Genomic DNA, 19161 nt, shown 5'->3' with positions numbered 1-19161 from the left:
TAATAAATTCATTGAGAACTGAGGTACAAAAACAGTCTATGGTCAAATGCTCCTCTGAAACTGCAGGACTGAAGACAACAGCAGCCTCCACGAAGGAAGGATACCTGATCCTTCTGTGTACAGCATCAGTTTCACTATGCATCTTAACCTGACCAGTGCTACAGTAAGATTTTCATGTGTGAGTATGTGAGGGTGTACAGATTATACATAATCAAATTAAATGTATCTCATTAACTTGAATGTGAATGTTAATATTTCACCTTGTGGAAGCTCCAGGTGATGCTTCTTTCCCAGTCCCAAGATCCAGTCTCAGTTTCCCGCTTCATCTTCCACCTTGGATTTAGGACTGCCTTCTCATTCTCAAGTTGTTTCCTTGTATAAACAACCAAAGCAAATTTCTAAGTCTTTAACAAGCCATTCAAGTAAATAAATTCCTATGCTGTGCTGCAAGAAAAGCTTCTGTTGCCTGAACAAAGCATGCTTCAGCCCACCTAGGAGATCAGTGACTTGATTACTCAGATCACGATGTAAGGCTGCATTGTCATAATTTCATAATGGCAGATTTAAGACACTACTAAGAAGTAATTTGTGCCTTTGAATGCCTATTACAATGAGAAAAGCTATTTCCTTCTTCAGTCATTAATCATCATAGGAAGAAAGAATGCCTCTGGGATTTAGCTATTGAAGGGCTGGTGGCAGCTCTTCACCAGGTGGAAACAATTATTTATCGGTACATGACCCACATCGTATCAGGTATGGCTAGACAGTTTCCAGCTGATTAAATAAAATTAAAATCACATCCCTTACTTTTTCATTTGTTCCTATCTGGAAGAAAGCTCTTATCAATTCCTTATGTGCATTCACTGCTTTGTGCCATCACTGTTTCTACACATAATCTCACAGAGCTGACCCTCTGCTGACTATAGCTCCTACAAGAGTACAAAACCACACAAAGCACAGACCTTCAAGCTCACTTATCGAGTTATAAAAAACGTATAATAGGCACGTGAACTTTGAACAATTTAGTATTTTTAGCCAATCGTTTAACAGTGACTAATTACAGACCTGCACATGCTGCAAAAATTAGTAACCTAAATAATTATGAGCTTTAAAAATTGAGGCCAAGCTGTATTTTTTCCATGGAATACTATTTTAGACACAGCAAGTAGCTGTGCCACTACTGGGACTGACAGAATCCAGCCACAGTTTCTCTCATTCTTTTCACTCAAGGCTGCAAATATGTGCTGGTGGGAGTATGTCTCATGTTTCCTTAAAGTACCACAAGCAAAAGCTATCTGGTCGTTATGGGTTTAAAGTTTTGTTGATACTCAAGAAACCTGAAAATATGAATCCACCAGACTCAGTAATTCCAGAAGCACGTAAAAAGAAACACAAATCTAATTGAACAAGCAGATTTTAGGGGTTTTTTTTCCTTTATTCTCTGTAAGTTTATGACAGGCATCACGACTTCAAAATACCTGGTGATAGACTGGGGTTTATCTACAATTTTTTTAAGCCAAGTACAAAGCTTGGTAACCACTCATTACATGCAAACAAACAGCAGTAGTCCCATGAGTATGTCAGCAACAAAACAGATTGTGTAAGAGCAGGTGAGTCTGACCCAGCCTTTGATGGATGGCCTGCAGTGTACAGTGCTATTTCCATTTTATTCACGTGGGTTAAAACTGACCAAAAAGAACAAGTGCATTCTTCTTGAGCTCCCAAACCCAATTTACCTCATAGTTTTTTGTATATAATTAAGTACCAAAAGTCCCTGCTTTCCCAGATGCTTCCTCTTGCAGATGTTCAGTAACAAAGATGCCTACAGTCATCTCACATCCAGCAGATCTGTATGCCCCTTCTCTCATTAACCACAGGCTGCACTCTTTGCTCTTACTTACTAGTAATTTTCATGTTTTGATGCTGCTAGGAAGTAATGCTTGTTAAATACATGCATTTATCAAGAACTGGCAGTTGCAATTTCCCCAAGCTTCTCATACATTAACAGCACAGGCATTTGAAATTATCTTTCAGCTTTTATCATACAACAGCTTAGATTGGAAGGAAACTTTATGATCATCTAGTTCCAACCTATTGCTGTAAGCAGTGCTGCCACCCTGCAATAAGGCTGCCCAGGGCCCAACCCAACTTGGCCTTGAGTACCTTCAGGGATGGGGCATCTCTGGGAAACCTGAGCCTCGGGATAATTAATTAATTAATAAGGGAAGGAAAAAAAAAAAAAAAACCTTAATAAGTTATATTCTAACACTCTTAGATTAAAACTCTCTACCCTATTGTTGTATGACTGCAAAGCCCAACAGCAGCACTGCCGCTCCCCACCCAACTGCCGTCCCCTTCTGAGCCTCGTCTGTTTCACATCTCTTCCAATTACTGCACATTCTACCGTTAACCTGTTTTATTATCTTGATTTTCTACGGCTAAAAAACCTTGTCCAACAGCGTCCCTAAGCGTTAGCAGACAGAAGTGCGACGGTCGGCTGGAACTGCCCCCGCTCCCATCCGCCCCGCGCTGCACCGCGGGCGCCCTCCCGCCGCCGGGGTGGGGCGGCTCGGGACGCGCCCCTTCCGCGGCGGAAGTGCGCACAGAGCCCGGCGGACGGTAACGGGGAGCCCGCTGACTGGGCCCCGCGGCGGGTCTGGGCCCGAGGGGCATCCAGCGGCTCGCAGACAGCTCTCTCCCGCTTGGAGGGTGGCCCGCGGCTCACGCCGGCACGAGCTTGAGGTCACGGGCGAAGCGCTTTGGTGGAACAGCTGCGTGAGGGGAGTGTGCGTCCGCGGCCCTCAGGGCGGACTGCGCATGCGCGGGGCTGGGCTGCACGTACCGTGCTGCCCTGTGCCAGCGGGTAGCTTCGGGGTCGTAGGGGCACCGACGTTGTTATTTCTGCACGGCACAGATTTGCTTAGGTGTGGTCTTTTATCCTGGAAAGAGACCCATCTTAGGTGTGATCTCAGTGTACCTGGGTTTGTTTCTTGGGTTTTGTACCTCTCAGAAGTCTGGTGTTGGTGTTGGGTTGCTCAGAAACCAGAGCGTGTTTTTCATGTTCAAAGAAGTTTCATTTTTTGTAGCAAAGTCCTCTCTTTAAAAGTCTCCTTGAAAGTAATTTTGATTTGTTTAATTAAATTTTTACCGTGCCTGGAGGTAGGCAAAGCTAAATTTTACACAGGAGTAGCAGTTACATTCTAATTGCACAAATTGGGCTGTTACTATAATTTAGTGACAGGGATTTAGGGTCATATTTGCAGTGCTAATTTACTTTCACGTACGCATTTTGGTAATGGTGAGTATATTTTCAGACGTTCTCATTTCCTGACTCAGTTGAGACAATGACCAGCTTTGAAAAGAACTTCCATCAGGAAATGGTTTCTCAGCTGCATAGTTTTGCTGCTCTTGGAGATGCAGCCAGGCTGAAAGCATTGCTCAGCCATTCCCCATCAATCATCAATGCGACTGCAGGTAATGGCTGGACAGCCCTGATGTATGCTGCAAGGAATGGACACTTTGATGTTGTGCAGATTCTTCTTGAAGGAGGGTAAGCTTTTTAGTAGGTCCCGTTGAAGGGCTAAATCCCTTTCTTCCCGTTTAAATGCAGTATCAGATAAGTGCATTTACTCAGTAGATAGCAGAAGAATTTTCAGGCTTAAAACTCTGGCATTTTTTTCGGTTTATAACTGGATTGTGCTACTGCATCATGATTTTCATACTTGCTAACAGCATTTTTAACAATATGGGGATTTCTAAAGTTATTGCTTTGATTTTCGAAGACAGGGTCACTCCTCCCAGATACCAGTATGGTACAACGAAATACAATGATACAGTCCCATGATGAGTACTATTCTGAGTATAAATTTGATACGTTTAATTGTTCAAGGTAGGCTTTTTGTCTCAGGTTTGATTGTAATCTGCTTGAACCTGTGTTAGTGCAGAACGTATGCAGGCATATTGGCCTTTATCTTGCTCATTATAGACATGCCTTTACCAAAGTCAGTGGTTGCTGAATTTCATTCATTTATTATTTTTTAGACACTGCTTCCTTTTTTTTCCTTTGGGCAGTATGACCCCAGGCATGTTTTCATAGAATCATAGAGTCGTATAATTGCTCAAATGGGAAAAGAGCTTCAAGATCATCAGGTCCAACTGCAACCTAACCATACTCCCCTAACTCAAACATCCCACTGCTAAATTATGTCCCTGAGCATGTCTAGATGGTTTTTAAACACATTCAGGGATGGTATTTTTTGCTTGGCAAGGACTTAACGTTAATTTTTGTTGTCTGTCCTCAAGTCAAATCCTGTAGTTCTGGTGTTGGAAGACACTGAGGAAAGCTGAGAATGCTTCAGAGATCTTGCAACCTTGTGATTCTTTTAAAGCCCGTATAAAGCTAGGATTGACACATTTCATGTGGGTAACATTTCAAAATGGGAGCAAGAGCTCAGCTGACCTCTACGAGTGGTGACTAGTTCATAGTGGGACCAGTGTTACTTAAAATCTCTTATCAATGACACAGACAGTTGGATTGAGCACACCATCAGCAAGCTCGTGGATGTTTACGGTCTGAGTGGTACAGTCCCTGGAGGCATTCATGACCAAGCTGTATGGGGCCCTGGGCAGCCTGATCTAGCAGATGTATTTCTCCTCAAGGGAGGAAGACTTGGAATTAGGTGATCTTTAAGGTGCCTTCCAATCCAGATCTTTCAGTGATTCTGTGAAGATCAGTCAGTTCCTTTCTGCCCCAGTACTGCTAAATAAGACTAGTTTATTCTGTGGTTATAAGCAATATCAAGCATGCTGCTCCACATCCTCCAGGGTCTTCGTACCCTTATTTTTAAGACCTACTAAGATAGTGTACCTTCTGCAGGGGTTCACCATGGAGTCTCACATGAATGCTCTTATGCGCTGTAATAAGTATATTCTGGCAAGTAGAACAGCCTTGCTCTGCCAGGTCTTGTGGATTGAAATCCTATGTTTTTGAGGAGTCCTCTGAGATTTTGGAGCATTTGCCAGTTTGATAAAACTTCTACTTTCGAGCAGAAAATTTCTTCTTTTGTTATTGTAAATTCCCCCTTCGTGGCCATTACCTTAGATGATACTTACTGATGTGTTACTAGGCCTCCCTGATTTCATATTAGTCGTGTTTAGTCATAATAGTCATTTGGAAAAATGCAATTCCTGAATGTGTTGAACATGAAGTACAACTACCACCGTAACTGTTGTAGTACTATCTTTAGTTTTACCTGTACTAAGTGATGGTAAGAATACATTATAAATGAGGGATTTGACCATAGCAAAATAAAAAATATGATTGTTTTTAGTACCATCAGTATTTAACTTGAAGAATGCCCTCACTTCAGAGTTTTGAAAGGTTTGTTCATCTCTGTAGTATCAGATCTATATGCTGTAACAGTAGCACAACACTGAAAGCCTTCTTTAAAACATTTATGCTGTTAATTGTTATTTTCTGTTTCTGTAGGTGCGACAGGTCCATCGTTAATAAGTCAAGACAGACAGCGCTGGACATTGCTAAATTTTGGGGGTACAAGCACATTGCTGATTTGTTGGCTAATGCAAAAAGAGGCCAGAAGCCTTATTTTCTGCCAGCTGAAGTGAAAGAATATTCAAATTATTTTAGCATGACGCTTCTGGACCGAAGAAGTGATAAAAGAATAGATTCCAAGTGGCTAAGCAAAAAACAAAGCCATCCATCTACAGTATACATAGTCTTCTCAGACCTAAGTCCATTGGTCACTCTGAGTGAGGGAGCAGAGAAGTCACAGCAGCCAGAAATTAGGCTTCGCAGGCTGCACTATAAGGATGTGGAACAATGGGTGAGCCAGAATGAAGTCATTTTGATTTTTCTTGGAGTTGATCTGCAGTTGCACCTGAATCTTTTGGCTGCTCACAATGAGAAGGTTCTGCAGGATGACGATGAGGATGGGCTCATTGCTTGGTTTGCTCTTAGCATAAATCCCACTTCTGCTGAGAGGTTTAAACAGAAGCATGAAGACTGTTACTTTCTTCACCCACCAATGCCAGCACTACTGCAGCTAGCTGAAAACGAAGCTGGTAAGATGCATGAAATGCAACAGTAATCAAATGTGTAATCAGAAAGATATGCTTTGGGATTCGCTGAGGTATACTGGAAGGACAAACTGCTGCAAAGTAATCAGGTATTTCCAATGACATTAGAAAAACTAAAATTTTTACAGTCTGACATCGGTTTTGTGAAGAACTGTGTGTAAAAATGTGCAGTTGCAAAGTGCTAATGTCTGCAACGAGTAGTAAACTGTTAATATGTTAATAACATGGTTGTAGAAGCAACACTTTTAATATTAATGCATGTAGATTAACATTGTAAAAAGAAAAAAAAGAAAAAAGTCATTTTCATTACAAAAAACTAAGTCCTTTGGTAGCAGTATGTTGAATACTTACCAGAGTAGAAAACTGTGAGCAAGTGTAGCAAGGTAGGGATCCTGCTTGGTATGAATGCCCATGAACATGTTGCAACATCTCTGTTGCAATAATTTCACCTTTACAGAAGGATAAAGGGCAAACTTGTCTTGCACCTCAAGTTTAAATCAGACAATCAGTACCTTGTTATGTCAAAATACCTGTAGTAAATGAATTTTTCTCCTTAAATAAGTGTGGTGTGCAATTCTGGCACTTCATGCGGGCAGAGAAATTTCAGTGGAAAAGAGGTTATGTTAGTCTGAAGGAATATCTTAAGTATCTTGATCTGTATCTACATTATACTGCATGTGCTGTGCTGCAGAGAAAAAGATGTAAAAATCTTGGCATCATGCAGCTTCTTGTGTAGCTGATGACAGTTTAAGCCATACTATACTTTGATTTTTATATTCAACTTAATTCTTGCCTTTTTGTTTCTTCCTTAATGTTAAAAGCTTAAATGTGATCTAATGCATTGTTAATCTATTTTATAAAAGGAGTTGTAGCCCAGGCTAGATCTGTTCTAGCATGGCACAGCCGCTACCGTTTCTGCCCTACTTGTGGGAGTGCAACCAAGATTGAAGAAGGTGGTTACAAGAAAACTTGCATAAAAGAAGATTGTCCCAGTCTCCAAGGTGTTCATAACACATCATATCCAAGAGTCGGTGAGGATATTGTAAGATAAGCTTGTTTAAAAGACACTAAATGTATGTTACTTGGGTGGTGGTGGTTTATATTTTTTAATAATTGCAATTTCTGATCAGTTCTTATTTTTCTTTTCCCAGATTATGCATGTCTCAGCTATATTTTGGATTACGAAATTCAGATTGCTCTTTTTTACTTTATTCCATGGCAAAAAATGACAGTGACAACACTGTTTAATGTAACGCAATGCAGCTAGAAATTCCAACAACCTAAATGATGTGATATTAACAATCCGAAGGATGTAATCTTACATTCATCTCTTTGATAGCATTAACCATCTTCTCCAGTTTTGACTTTTCATTGTCAATTGCAAACTTCCAGGTTTATTTTTACTCACACAATAAGCGTACAGCTCATTTTGTTTATGTGTTGCAACGGAGATTATTATAATTTCTATGGTATAGATGTAATGACAAGAAATCAAAATGAACCTTTTTTTTTCCTGCATGATTAGGTATCACCTTTCCTCTCACCTTTTCTTCTCTTTTATCACCTTTCCTCTCACCTTTTCTTCTCCTTTGTATTTGTAGTTCTGCCACAACAGGTTTAAAGGAGTGAGAGAATATAGAAAAAACTCCCAAACCAGTATTGTCTGCTTCTGATTTTCTATGAAAAAAATGTTTACAGGCAGCAATACTGCATATTCTTTGAGCCATGTGTCAGATACCTTTGAGCAGGGCATCAGATCACAGATTATAATAGTTACTGAAGTAAACATTTTCATACAGAAAAAATACTGGCATTTAGGACAGAAAAAAAAGAATGTGTGAAAAACAATAGCAAGAGAAAACTGTTAATGCAGAAATAAAACATTGGAATAATTGAGAATAAAAAGGGAAGAAAGTAGATTAACAATATACAGGAAGACATGACAAAAATAATGATACCAACAGAAAATAATTAGCAAAAAAAAAGAAAAAGATTTATAGAATGATTGGGAGTGAAAAGTTGCAACATTGGATAAGGAATTGATAGCAAACAAGTGAAAGAGGAAAGGTTAGTCAGTATTTACATTGCAGTTAAGAGTGTCTGGCTCTGCTTTGTGTATTTAAGTGGAAACTGCACCCCACAGGCCTATGCTTTTAGAGGTGATAGTAAATTGCATTTGATACTGAAATTGTTTCTCTCTGCTGGATGTATAGCTAAGTTAGTACCTCTCGTACTCTTAACAGATCATATGCTGGAGTTGCAGGTAATTTATGTTGTAGCCTTGGCTAGTGAAGTGCTTACACAGAGCGTTTGTGTCGCCAAACAAAAAACATCCAATCAAGGCAAAATAAAATAACTGCTTGCTCTGAGCATTTACACACTTTGATTTCAGGCACTTAAAGTTTTCTGATTCATAAACTTATTTGTGTATACACTTCAGTATAGGCTGAATTTTATTGCTGCTTTTAAGTCCTCTAAAAGTTGAAATACGTTCCTTTAATATCCATTACAGATCCTGTTGTGATAATGCAAGTCATCCACCCAGATGGGAATCACTGCCTTTTAGGTAGACAAAAGAGGTTTCCCCCTGGAATGTTTTCCTGTCTTGCTGGATTTGTAGAACCTGGTGAGTAATTTTCCCTTATCAGATGATTTTCCCATATACCAGTTTTACACACTGTAAGTAATTCAGAAATTTGTTCTATGTTTGTCAAATAAATGTTCTTGTTCCCTGTTAGTTAAAGTGTTAGAATAAACATCCCTGTAGTATGTTCTGCAGCACTTGATTATAAAAAAAAAAAAAAAGCCAATTTAGTAAATAAAGGTTTCAAGTCATTCTTTCATAATATACTTGTAAGTCATACATTAAGTGACAAGCATTTTAAAATACACGTAAAGATGATTCTTTGTTGATACTATAAAGGGATTTTAATTTAGGAAAAATAGTAGTTCCACTTTATGCTTAACTGGTTGATTATATGGGAGATAAGCAGAAATCTTGTAATATTCAAAGAAAAGTAAAGAGATTTTGCTTGCTGTGTTCAGGAGTAATATTTGGAATTAGTTAAAATTATTGGTAGTTGAAGAATAATTTATAAAACTTTCATATAATGTGAATATATCTTAATCACCATCTACAGTGTAATTTATAACTGTAGTAAATAACTGTATGCTGAACTGTATTCAGTAACTGTGCGAGTGAGGTGTGGTTACAGCATGAATAAGCTGATGTCATTTGAAAAAAGCTACATGGTTTCTTTCTTTTCTCCTTAATACTCCCAATTTTACTGCTTTCTGATACTCTTTCAAATATATATACTGAAATTTAAGATCAACTGATCGTACCAGTTTCTGATCAGTTGAATTTAATTCCACTAGAACTTCTATCTCTTGCTAGTTGAAATAATGCTTGGTTTATTGCTTAGTAAAGAAAGTGAAGAAGATATCCACAGATCTTGAAATTTATCCTGAAATTAGTTCTGTTATTGGATGAGGAAACTTAAAAGACTAAAAAGATTGCTTAATTGGTAGTTAGTTATGGGACAAAATCAAACGTGGGAACATCAACATAGATTACCATCTGTATAAAAAATAAACCGGTTCTGCAAAAAATTCTGAACTATTTAGAAAGATTCTTACTTTCAGATAAAGCACTTACTGATGCATGGTCCGTCCGCTTCAGTGACTCTGTTATCAATGGTTACTGCACAGCACATACAACATATAAGACTATGACCATTTACACTCCACATGGACATCTAGAAGCCACAGAATCAGAATATCCCATGTCAGAAGGTACCTCCGAGAGTCCCTGAGTCCAGCTGCTGTCTACACAAGACCAAAACATGAAGCATTGTCTTTGGGAATGCTATCAACCACTTCTTGAGCTCTGTTAGGCTTGGTGCTGTGACTGCTTTCTTGGGGAGTATGTTCCATTGCCTGACTGTCCTCTCAGTGAAGAACCTTTTTCTTGTTAATCTTCCATAAATAAAGGAAATAAAAGTGTTCTTTTTTATTGCAGTTTAACTTTGGAGAACTGTCTATATATATTAAGATAATGAAGAATGAGTCAGAGAAAGAGAATAATACAGTACAGAAAGTTGTACAAGTGTACTTAAGTCTCTGTTCTCTTACTATTGTAACTTTTAAGTATAGATTTGCAAGTTAAACTACCTGCTGTTATGTTCTCACTGAAAACTTAAAAATAGCATTGTGTTAACTTCTAAATGGGCAGATCTGCATTTCAAAATTCATTTAAGGAACAGTGCTTTTCCTACTGAATTTTTAAAGTATCCTGTAATGGTAGGTTGCAGGTGTGATAAGTTATCAATTCAGGAAATAGTTGTTACAGTGGAAAATTTACGATTTTTTATTTTCAGAGTTCCATTTTGATGTGGTGGCCAGCCTTATTAGTCTTCTGTGCCCTGTGCTTAGGACCTATACCCTGATCCATGAACTAGATGTCTGTCTAATTGTCTAGTGCAGTTTAAAATCTTTTGAGTCAGTTCAAAGCACAGGATATAACCCTTGGCTGGAGTATTTTCATCAGTTCTTTGCCCTTTTGATCAGGAGAAACAATAGAAGATGCTGTTCGAAGAGAAGTAGAAGAGGAAGCCGGAGTCAAAGTTGGCCATGTTCAGTATGTCTCTTGTCAGCCATGGCCAATGCCCTCCTCCCTAATGATTGGCTGCTTAGCTGTTGCAGTGTCTACAGAAATTAGAGTTGACAAGAATGAAATAGAGGATGCCCGCTGGTTCACTAGAGAACAGGTAAAGTTCAATTTAATTTCCTTCTCGTATTGATTAGTCTGTGGTCGTATCACTTCTGGCAGAATAGATGCTTGCTTTTTTCAGCAAGTTGAATGAGATAGTAATCTCTCCATTTTGTCATTTTATGGTTGCATTACGTTGTATTTGTAGATTACACACAAATAAAAGGCAGGTACTCATAAGGAGCACAGTAGTTACTGGGTCACGGGCAAGTCCATTTTAGGTCATTATTTCCTGTTAGCTGTTCACTTTTTTCTTTTGGGACGTATCTAAGTTAGAGTTATTATAGCCCAGTTTTCTTCATGAGCCTGTTTCTGGCATTTTGGGAGAAACAGTATTCTTGACCTGAGTTTCTGCAAACAGACACGCTACCAAATTTGGTGGGGCTGGAGATGAGATTTAGGTAAAAATTTTGCAAAGTCATTATTATAAATCTTTTCTCCATTAGGTAGTTTTTTTTAATACTCTGGTACTGAGTGTCGTTTACTATGCGTTAATGTAAAATTATATATGTAGATTTCCTGATGATTTAAGCTATGATTAAATGAAACAGAGGAAAAATAACTTTGACAGAAAGAGTTAGTGAGTAGAAAATGCAAAGATTGCTTATACAACGTAGTCTTTGATTTTGCCACAAGCTGTTTCAAAGCTAAACTTCTAATAGTGCTGTACAACTGCTTAAAAGTTGCAAATGTTGTGACTGCAAGTCAACTTGAAGACAAAATTAGTCACCTACAATCTCTATGTATTTCTAACACTAAGACCATTATTTTAAATGAGTACCACTTCTAATACAGCTAGTCCTGCAGATTGATCTGGAATTGTGCATACGTGCATTTCAGAAATGTACTGATCTAAAAGCATATACTCATGTTGCTTACTCCTGATTCAAAAAATGAACAAAACATGCTTCCTCCTACACTATATGTTAAAATAAAAAAGAATAATTCCTGGAACAGTATAGAGCACCATCTGGTGGTCTTTCCATGCAGAGACTTCACAAAAACCTCAAATACTGTATTAACAGTCAATCTCCACGGTTGTATGAATAAGAAAATATTCTTTGGGGCCCATTTGTGCCCAAAAATGTCAGAATCCAAGATACCTTCCAGGTATGTTTTTCTGGATTTTTCTTGGGGACTCTGATAGTAACTCTTTAATGGCTGTAGTAACAATAGACAGATTCATAATCTTTGCATCATAATTCCTATGTTAATTCAACATTAAATCACATATGTCTTACAACACTATCTTCTAAGGAAAAAATATGTATTTTTATTGCAGGTCATGGACGTTCTCATTAAAGGAAATCAGCGTTCGTTCTTTGTGCCTCCAAGTCGAGCTATTGCACACCAGTTGATAAAGCATTGGATTGGAATGAATGCGAATCTCTGAGTTAAATTCTTTCTTCTAGTGAATGCTAAAATTAGAGATAAATTTAAAAGAACTGTTTATCAGTGTTTCTGCAACCATGTGAATTTTTAAGTCTTTCGTTTGGTTCCTGAGGTATACTATGCAAATACAGATTTTTTTTCAGACCTGAGCAAGAACTGAGGAAAAGCTCAGTGAATATCCCAAGGAAACAAGACAACATATAGGCAAAATTAATACTTTATTTTGCCTAGCTACTTTTTGTGGTGCATGATTTTTTTATCAAATTACTCTGCCTGTCACTATTATGCTCTTAATGTTGATTTGAGCTTTTATATCCCCTGCTGGAAGGAGTTTCTACATTACAGGAGGGCCTAACCTTTCCTTTAATCTGAACTCTGCTTTTATATACTCCTGTTTTGTCATACTAGTATTCTTCTCAATTTTTCCTATCTACATTTTTAAAATTCTATATGGCACAGAAAACACCAGTGTTCAGTGTTGAAACTCCTGTCAGTAGCAGTTATTTTTAAGCTAATAGTGTCAATAACTGGAGAATATGTGGTACCTTTTATCTCTTACATGAAGAACGTTCTAAGCAGAACATTTACTCCTCCAGATCCAGTCTTATTTGGCCAGCACTTAACTAGCTGTTTGAACTTGAAATTAAGTTCCTAACACAAGACTGTTTATGGAAAGTGTATCATCAAATCTTCCCAAAAATCCTAAATATCTTTATATAAGATAATGTATGTAGTGATGTGAGTTATTGAACTGCAGAGTAATGGAGAAGAACTGTAGATTATTTAAAAGGCATGTGAAAATATATACAAAGTTCTATATATACAAAATATATACAAAATGTTCTATAGAAATTGGAGCACTAGGTTGTTAGTGCTATTAAGAGCTTACAGTTGATAGAATTATAATCAACCCCAACTGTATGATTGAGAAGGCAGTATATTAATTAAATATTTACTTAAGTATTTTTAATGCTGTAGTTTGGATTTCTGCCTTAGTTTATTGATATTGAAGGAATCTAAGCTTATGTCTTGTAAAAATGGAAGGTTATAAAAGTATACCGTTATTGATGTCATTATGTTATGAATCAGTATTCTGTAATGGTGCAGTGATATAAACAGAAGTGCAGGTATCCAGGAGGAAATACAATGGTGGTCATAAAAATTAGACTATTAAATAATTAAGTATTATTAAATAGTGCTTTGTTTATTCAGAATAATATGAATATTTTTTTAATCAGTGTAAAATTTGTTTCAAAATTATTTATAAGTCTGGAATCATTAAAAATATTTTACAGATCCTAACAGTTACGTCTTTCTATTCAACATTCCTTTTATAGCAACATTTTTTTATGACAGTATGCATCAAGCTTTAAAGGAAGAGCTCTTCTGACAGAACAGGTGATGAATCATACATTGCTTCATTCTCTTCCTTATTTCACCCATTCCCACAAATTAAGAAAATAAAGGTATCACTTGAGCCATGTGAAAATAAGAAGAAAATTAAAGCACTGCTTTGCTTTAAAATCTCTTTTTACAGAGGAGAGGAAGTATGAGAAGTTTTCATGGACTACCAATACTGGTAGGACTCCATGTGGCCAGCAGAATTAATCTTTTGAAGAAACAGTGTCAAACAGAAGGAAGTCTAGTTGCAGCTTTTTTACACAGATAGAGAAGAGTGGATGGCACGAGACAGTCGTGGAGGAAATTTTTACTGCAGTGATGATTGCACATTCAGGAATATGAACAAGAAGGGAATGAGGAACAGGTAGAAGAAGCAGGATAACGCAAAGAGCAAATATAGATTGAATAAAGATAAATCATTTGTCACGTTAAGATAACTAAAAATACATGTAAAAGTACCATCCTAATATTAGCTTTTAATGTAGGAAATTATATGTATGGGTGTGTTGCTATAGCAATAAGTTTGTGACTGTGGAACTCAGAAGAGGGTGCTCATAACCAATGCTGAGATTCAATTTTTGTAATAGAGAATTTATAATAATAATAAAAAAATCTGTTACTGAAACTGCTCATAAATAACTTCAAAAATGACACTTTACAAAATTAAAAGAGCAGAAAAAAAAACAGGTTTAAAAATAAAATGTTTTAATCTTTGATTGTGAATAAGATTTAAATCTCCTATTTGTAATAACTAGTAATTATAATAATTTTAACACATATGCGTTCCTGAAAGCTAAACCAAACGTCTTTTTATTTCCTTTCCCTTCATCATATGAACCATCCCCAGAAAAGTTGGTAAACATTTGTTCAAGGAAACTAATTTGATCATTTTGTTGTCTTAATTTTAAGTGGAAGATTTCCTAGCTATTTTTTAGCATGATCTGACTTGTTTGTAAACGTTAATCATGAAGTTTACTTTAAAAACATCTATACATAGAAGTATTCTGAAGGCATGGTAATTTGCAGATTACATATGAAGTATCTAATTGAAGAACCAAATGCTGTAGTTATTTAGCAACTAGAACAATTTAGGAAAATACCCAAGTGCAGTGTTCCTCACTGGATCATGGTAATATCTTCACAACATCTGAGTTGTGTGCCTTAACTATAGACTAGCTGTGCTTATCACTATTGTAATACAGTATATTAAGAAAATATAATCCCTTGAGCTACTAAAAATAGACATAATTTTTTGTAATGTGTGATAATGGTCACACATTTCTTCTCTTGCTTCTGCTGTGGTACCAAAGCAAAGAGCATTCTTAATACATGCAAATACATTAGAAACGATATCTGAAAATGTTCTAATATGCTAGAGCCCTAATGAGAACTAATTAACTTTGTTCAGTATATAATTTGTAAATATTTGTCTTTTTAAAATTATAATAAAAAGTAACAAAAAATAAAGTGGACAAATAATAGAAAAGATGTATTAACAGAAAATTCTTGCTACTAGCCAAGCTGTAAACTCAAGTACTGATGTGAGATTTTTAATAATATTCCTTCTTTTTTCCCAGAAATGGACATGTAAACATGAAAAATCTTTCCATTGTAGAGAATATCCATGAACAATATGTGTTGCATTTTGTATCATAACACCACCAAACTGGTAAATGATTATCTTGAGTTCTGCAACATGTGAAGAGAAGTGGGCTGGATGTCAGTAGGCTGATTAAAGGTGGATGGGTCATGATGCTTCACAGAATAAAATATACTAATCAGATTCTGAGCTTAAGGGACAGAAATAGAAAAAGAAGTGGAGCAAGTCTGTGAACAACATTGCTCACTCTTTTGGCTTTAATTTTAGTATAAGTAATTTTATTGAATAAGAATTCTCAGACAAAGCTGAAACATGTAAAGCCCTAATGAGCTGACTTACTACTTTTTGTTTGTTTGTTTGCTTTTGTAGTTAAGTGTTAAATAACCAGCAGTCCTTTTTCTTGCCTCAGTGATTGGAAGTGTAGATATATATAGCATATCATTGCCAACTGGGGTTGACAGTACAGAAGTGGATAAGTCCAAAGGAAAAAAATATTGAATTGTTATCCTATTAAGCTTTAGTAAGACAACCTGCACATCCTTCATGAGCTTAGAAAAGCAAACTATTCACAGGGAGTCCATAATAGCAAGCAAGCAGACATCTGAGGAAAATGAATCCTGGCTCATAGTGACAGTAAGTAAAAATACCTTTTTTATTTTAAATAACATCCCTCTCAGGTAGTATTCTGTAGATAGTTATTTGCCGTAACTCATTGTAGTTTTTATAAAATGTGAAATTTCTGAAATTGTGTTTACACAGTGGATGCAGTTTAAAGAATTTCAGTTGTGCTTGAGTGTATACTTCAATTTTGTGCATAAATAAGAATGATGGTTTATTAAATAGAAGGGTTGTTTTAACATACAGAGTTTAGTTATGTATAATTTCAAAAACCGACAGCCTACCTGAATGCTCACTTTGATTTATTTGTTTCTTTTTTGGGTGGTAATTTTTATTTGTTTTCGTTTTTATGTTTTTGTTTGTTTTGGGGTTTTTGTTTTTTGGTCTGATTTTGAGCAAATATTGTTTCAGGTGTGGAGGGTGGTGGATGCTACAGTAATGTGAGAGGGATAATCATCAAGAAGGAATGTTGTAGCACAGAATAGAAAAGCTTGCACCTTAGTTTGCAGCACTTAAATATGCCTTGATTGCAGCTTTTTCTATTGTTTCCTCATCCTGCATGGTGAATTACCTTTAGTACTTGTCCCTCTTTTTGAAGAGAACCCATTGGAGAGAACACTGGAATATTCACTCTCAGTTCGGTGGAGAAGTGTAGATATTTTCTCAACAAACCAACAAAAGTACTGAATTTAAAACCAAGCCTATGAAATATTAAAAATTCAGTGGGTTTTCTTTTTGTTTTGTTTGTTGTTTTTTTTTTGCATTCTAGAGCTAAATTACTCCTAATTATGCAACTTAAATTCGTCTTCTGGACAGGACCTTGCAAACAGCATAGTCAGAAAATACAGTATCTAAATTTTTATAGCATAGGCAATGGAATTTGAATTGTAGAAGCCAGAAGAGACTGTTTTGTGTTTTTTTCTCCTTAATAAGGAATTCCCTTATAAGGAATTATTTTTCTCAAACGATAATCTATATTTTGTAGTTGCAATCTTTCTAAAAGTAACAAGGTAGTGCATTTTCAGAAGATCAACTGTGATAATTGATAGCTATCATTGGCTTCCTTTTGTGAGCTGAGTTTCAAGTGGAATTGAAGATGTAGAATTTCTGTTATTTTTGTTCTGATGGATGAACAATTACCAAGTTGTGAAAAATATGAAAATTTGATAAGGCATTCTAGTACATTGTTTATAATATTGTCTTTTACTATAGAAATTATATTTCCTGGTAGTGGAAATGGTAGTGTCATAGTGAGATTTCTATGAATTTCATGACCATTTGCCTCATCACATCTGATAGGCATTTCACTTACCTGCTCTCATTACTTGTGCTGAGAAGGCATGAATTTTGTTCCAGAACCAAAAAAAAAAAGAGCCAGAAATTACTGCATACAAGGTAGCATACCAAATACTGGCATAACAGACTTGCAGACAGGAAAAGTGTTGATCCACCTGGTGTTCACATTGGCAGATTTTCCTCTGATCTCAAAACAGGAATGCCAGAGATCCAACAGAGAAAACAGAAATTGCAGTTCTTGGTAGATATTTTTAACATATTTTCAGAAGTTTTGCTGAAGACTGAATAACTTCATCTATTATAATAGAGAGCACTCAATGCTAGTTGTGAGAAAATCTGTTTTTAAATATGTGAGTGTCCATTGTACCAAACTGACAGTTACCACTAGAATAACTTGATTAGTAAGCTGAAGCATTCCTAATAATGTACTTAAAGTTTCAGGTGATCTCTGTATGAACCAGATAGAGTATAGAGGCCTCCTATTAGTCTTCTATTTTGTTGCAGTGGAAAACTATAACTAAAAGAGTAGATGCAAGCAATGTTAATTGGGAAAAGAAACACCTTCAAAAACATTAAATAAATGCCTATTCTTATGAATACATTGTTCTTGCTATGGCAAATCAAGCAGAAAGCAAGATCAGTTAATTAGATATAAGTTTTTATTTAGCTTTATAAGAAAATGAATTTTATACATAGTTTTGCTGAATTTAGGGATGGAAAACCGGATCTATGGAGGCAGAATGACTTGTGCATATACAAGCTCATGAATGCTAAATCATAAGTTTTGAATATGGATTCACTGGTTTTCGTGAATCCGTGTTGAATTGTGTTCTAAGTTAAGTAATCTTGTAAATGTTTGACTGGCTGGTACTTCATCAGCCTTTTTGAAAACTAAGGCAAAGAGTTCCCTGCTTACAGGGACATCAGTTCCAACATGCAAACCTTAATAGTACACCCACTATGCTTTTAAAAAATGCGGTAAAAAAATTATTTAGCACTTTGTGATATCTTTTATTGCCTATGTGAGTCCAAAATAACGCAAAGTCTTCATTAAATGATGTAGTTCCTGAATATCCTCCTTCATGGCATAAGGGATGCTCTTACAACAGGGTGGTGTCACACTGGAACAGGTTGCCCAGAGAGGTTGTTGATACCCCATTCCTGGAGGCATTCAAGGCCAGGTGGGATGTGGCTCTAGACAACCTGCTCTAGTGGTTGGTGACCCTGCCCATGGCAGGAGGGTTGAAACTGCATGATGTTTGAGGTCCTTTTTCAACCCAGGCCATTCTATAATTCTGTATGCTTTAATGGTAATTTTTCTTGAGAATCAGAACTACTGAAACATTACTGAGTGGCATTTGCTGTCTTTTGATTGTCTGAAAATGCAAGACCCTGATTAGGTGCACTTGTCAAAAGTCTCACAGCACATTTCATTAAGACAATGGTTGATCACTGGGTCCTAGTCCAGTAACACCTGCAGAATAATTTTCCTTACCCAGGTTTTTCTAAGTATTTCATTTGAATGTACTGTTCCCTTAGCTAATTAGATACTGTCAAATAACTAAGTTTTGTTTGATTGGAAACTATTTCTTTGCAGCTATGTAATTCATATTTCAATTAATTTTCTGAAGTGCTTTAGGGTCTTACTACAGCCCCATATGTACAAGTATCTACCTTCTTCCTTTGCTCTAAACATTTTGCAAAGACATTACTAAAGACCAGTCTGTTTTTGAAAAATAAATACAGGAGATGATGAACAAGTGAAATGAAGATACATAGCAGCTGAAAAAAGAGGCAATCCTAAGGTATTTTTTAGAAGATTTCTCGTGCATATGACTGGCATAAAGTACATTCTGTGGCAGAAGTACTTCAGAAATGGATGTTAAGAAATCGTTCAAATAATGTAATAATGGTAGCTTGATAAAGGGGTTTGGAGCATCTTTACAGAAGTCAGAAATTGGAAGTACTTGAATAAGAGGTACTTGAA

General features: G+C 36.5%; 3 protein-coding genes across 3 annotated transcripts in view; 2 read left to right on the top strand and 1 right to left on the bottom strand.

Annotated features, from left to right (window-relative positions):
• MACIR (macrophage immunometabolism regulator) overlaps positions 1-19161 on the bottom strand; it is a 523245-nt gene that overhangs the window by 419084 nt on the left and 85000 nt on the right. The window lies entirely within an intron of this gene.
• Positions 3321-13065, top strand: NUDT12 (nudix hydrolase 12). The gene is made up of 6 exons (XM_065744132.1): positions 3321-3550; positions 5489-6081; positions 6960-7127; positions 8609-8722; positions 10666-10865; positions 12150-13065. Exons 1-6 carry the CDS (start codon positions 3345-3347, stop codon positions 12258-12260), a joined length of 1392 nt encoding a protein of 463 aa, XP_065600204.1. The 5' UTR covers positions 3321-3344; the 3' UTR covers positions 12261-13065.
• Positions 14349-19161, top strand: part of LOC136053500 (uncharacterized) — a 40867-nt gene continuing 36054 nt past the window's right edge. The window contains exon 1 of the mRNA XM_065744227.1: positions 14349-15893. The gene's annotated coding sequence lies outside the window, so the exon portion shown is untranslated. The remainder of the gene's footprint in view (positions 15894-19161) is intronic.

This window comes from Cyrtonyx montezumae, unplaced genomic scaffold (assembly GCF_038088225.1).
Source record: "Cyrtonyx montezumae isolate F1298 unplaced genomic scaffold, pur_monq_1.0 scaffold_30, whole genome shotgun sequence".
Lineage (NCBI taxonomy): Eukaryota > Metazoa > Chordata > Aves > Galliformes > Odontophoridae > Cyrtonyx > Cyrtonyx montezumae.
The sequence above is the reverse complement of the archived record's forward strand: the minus strand, read 5'-3'. Positions and strand labels throughout refer to the sequence as shown.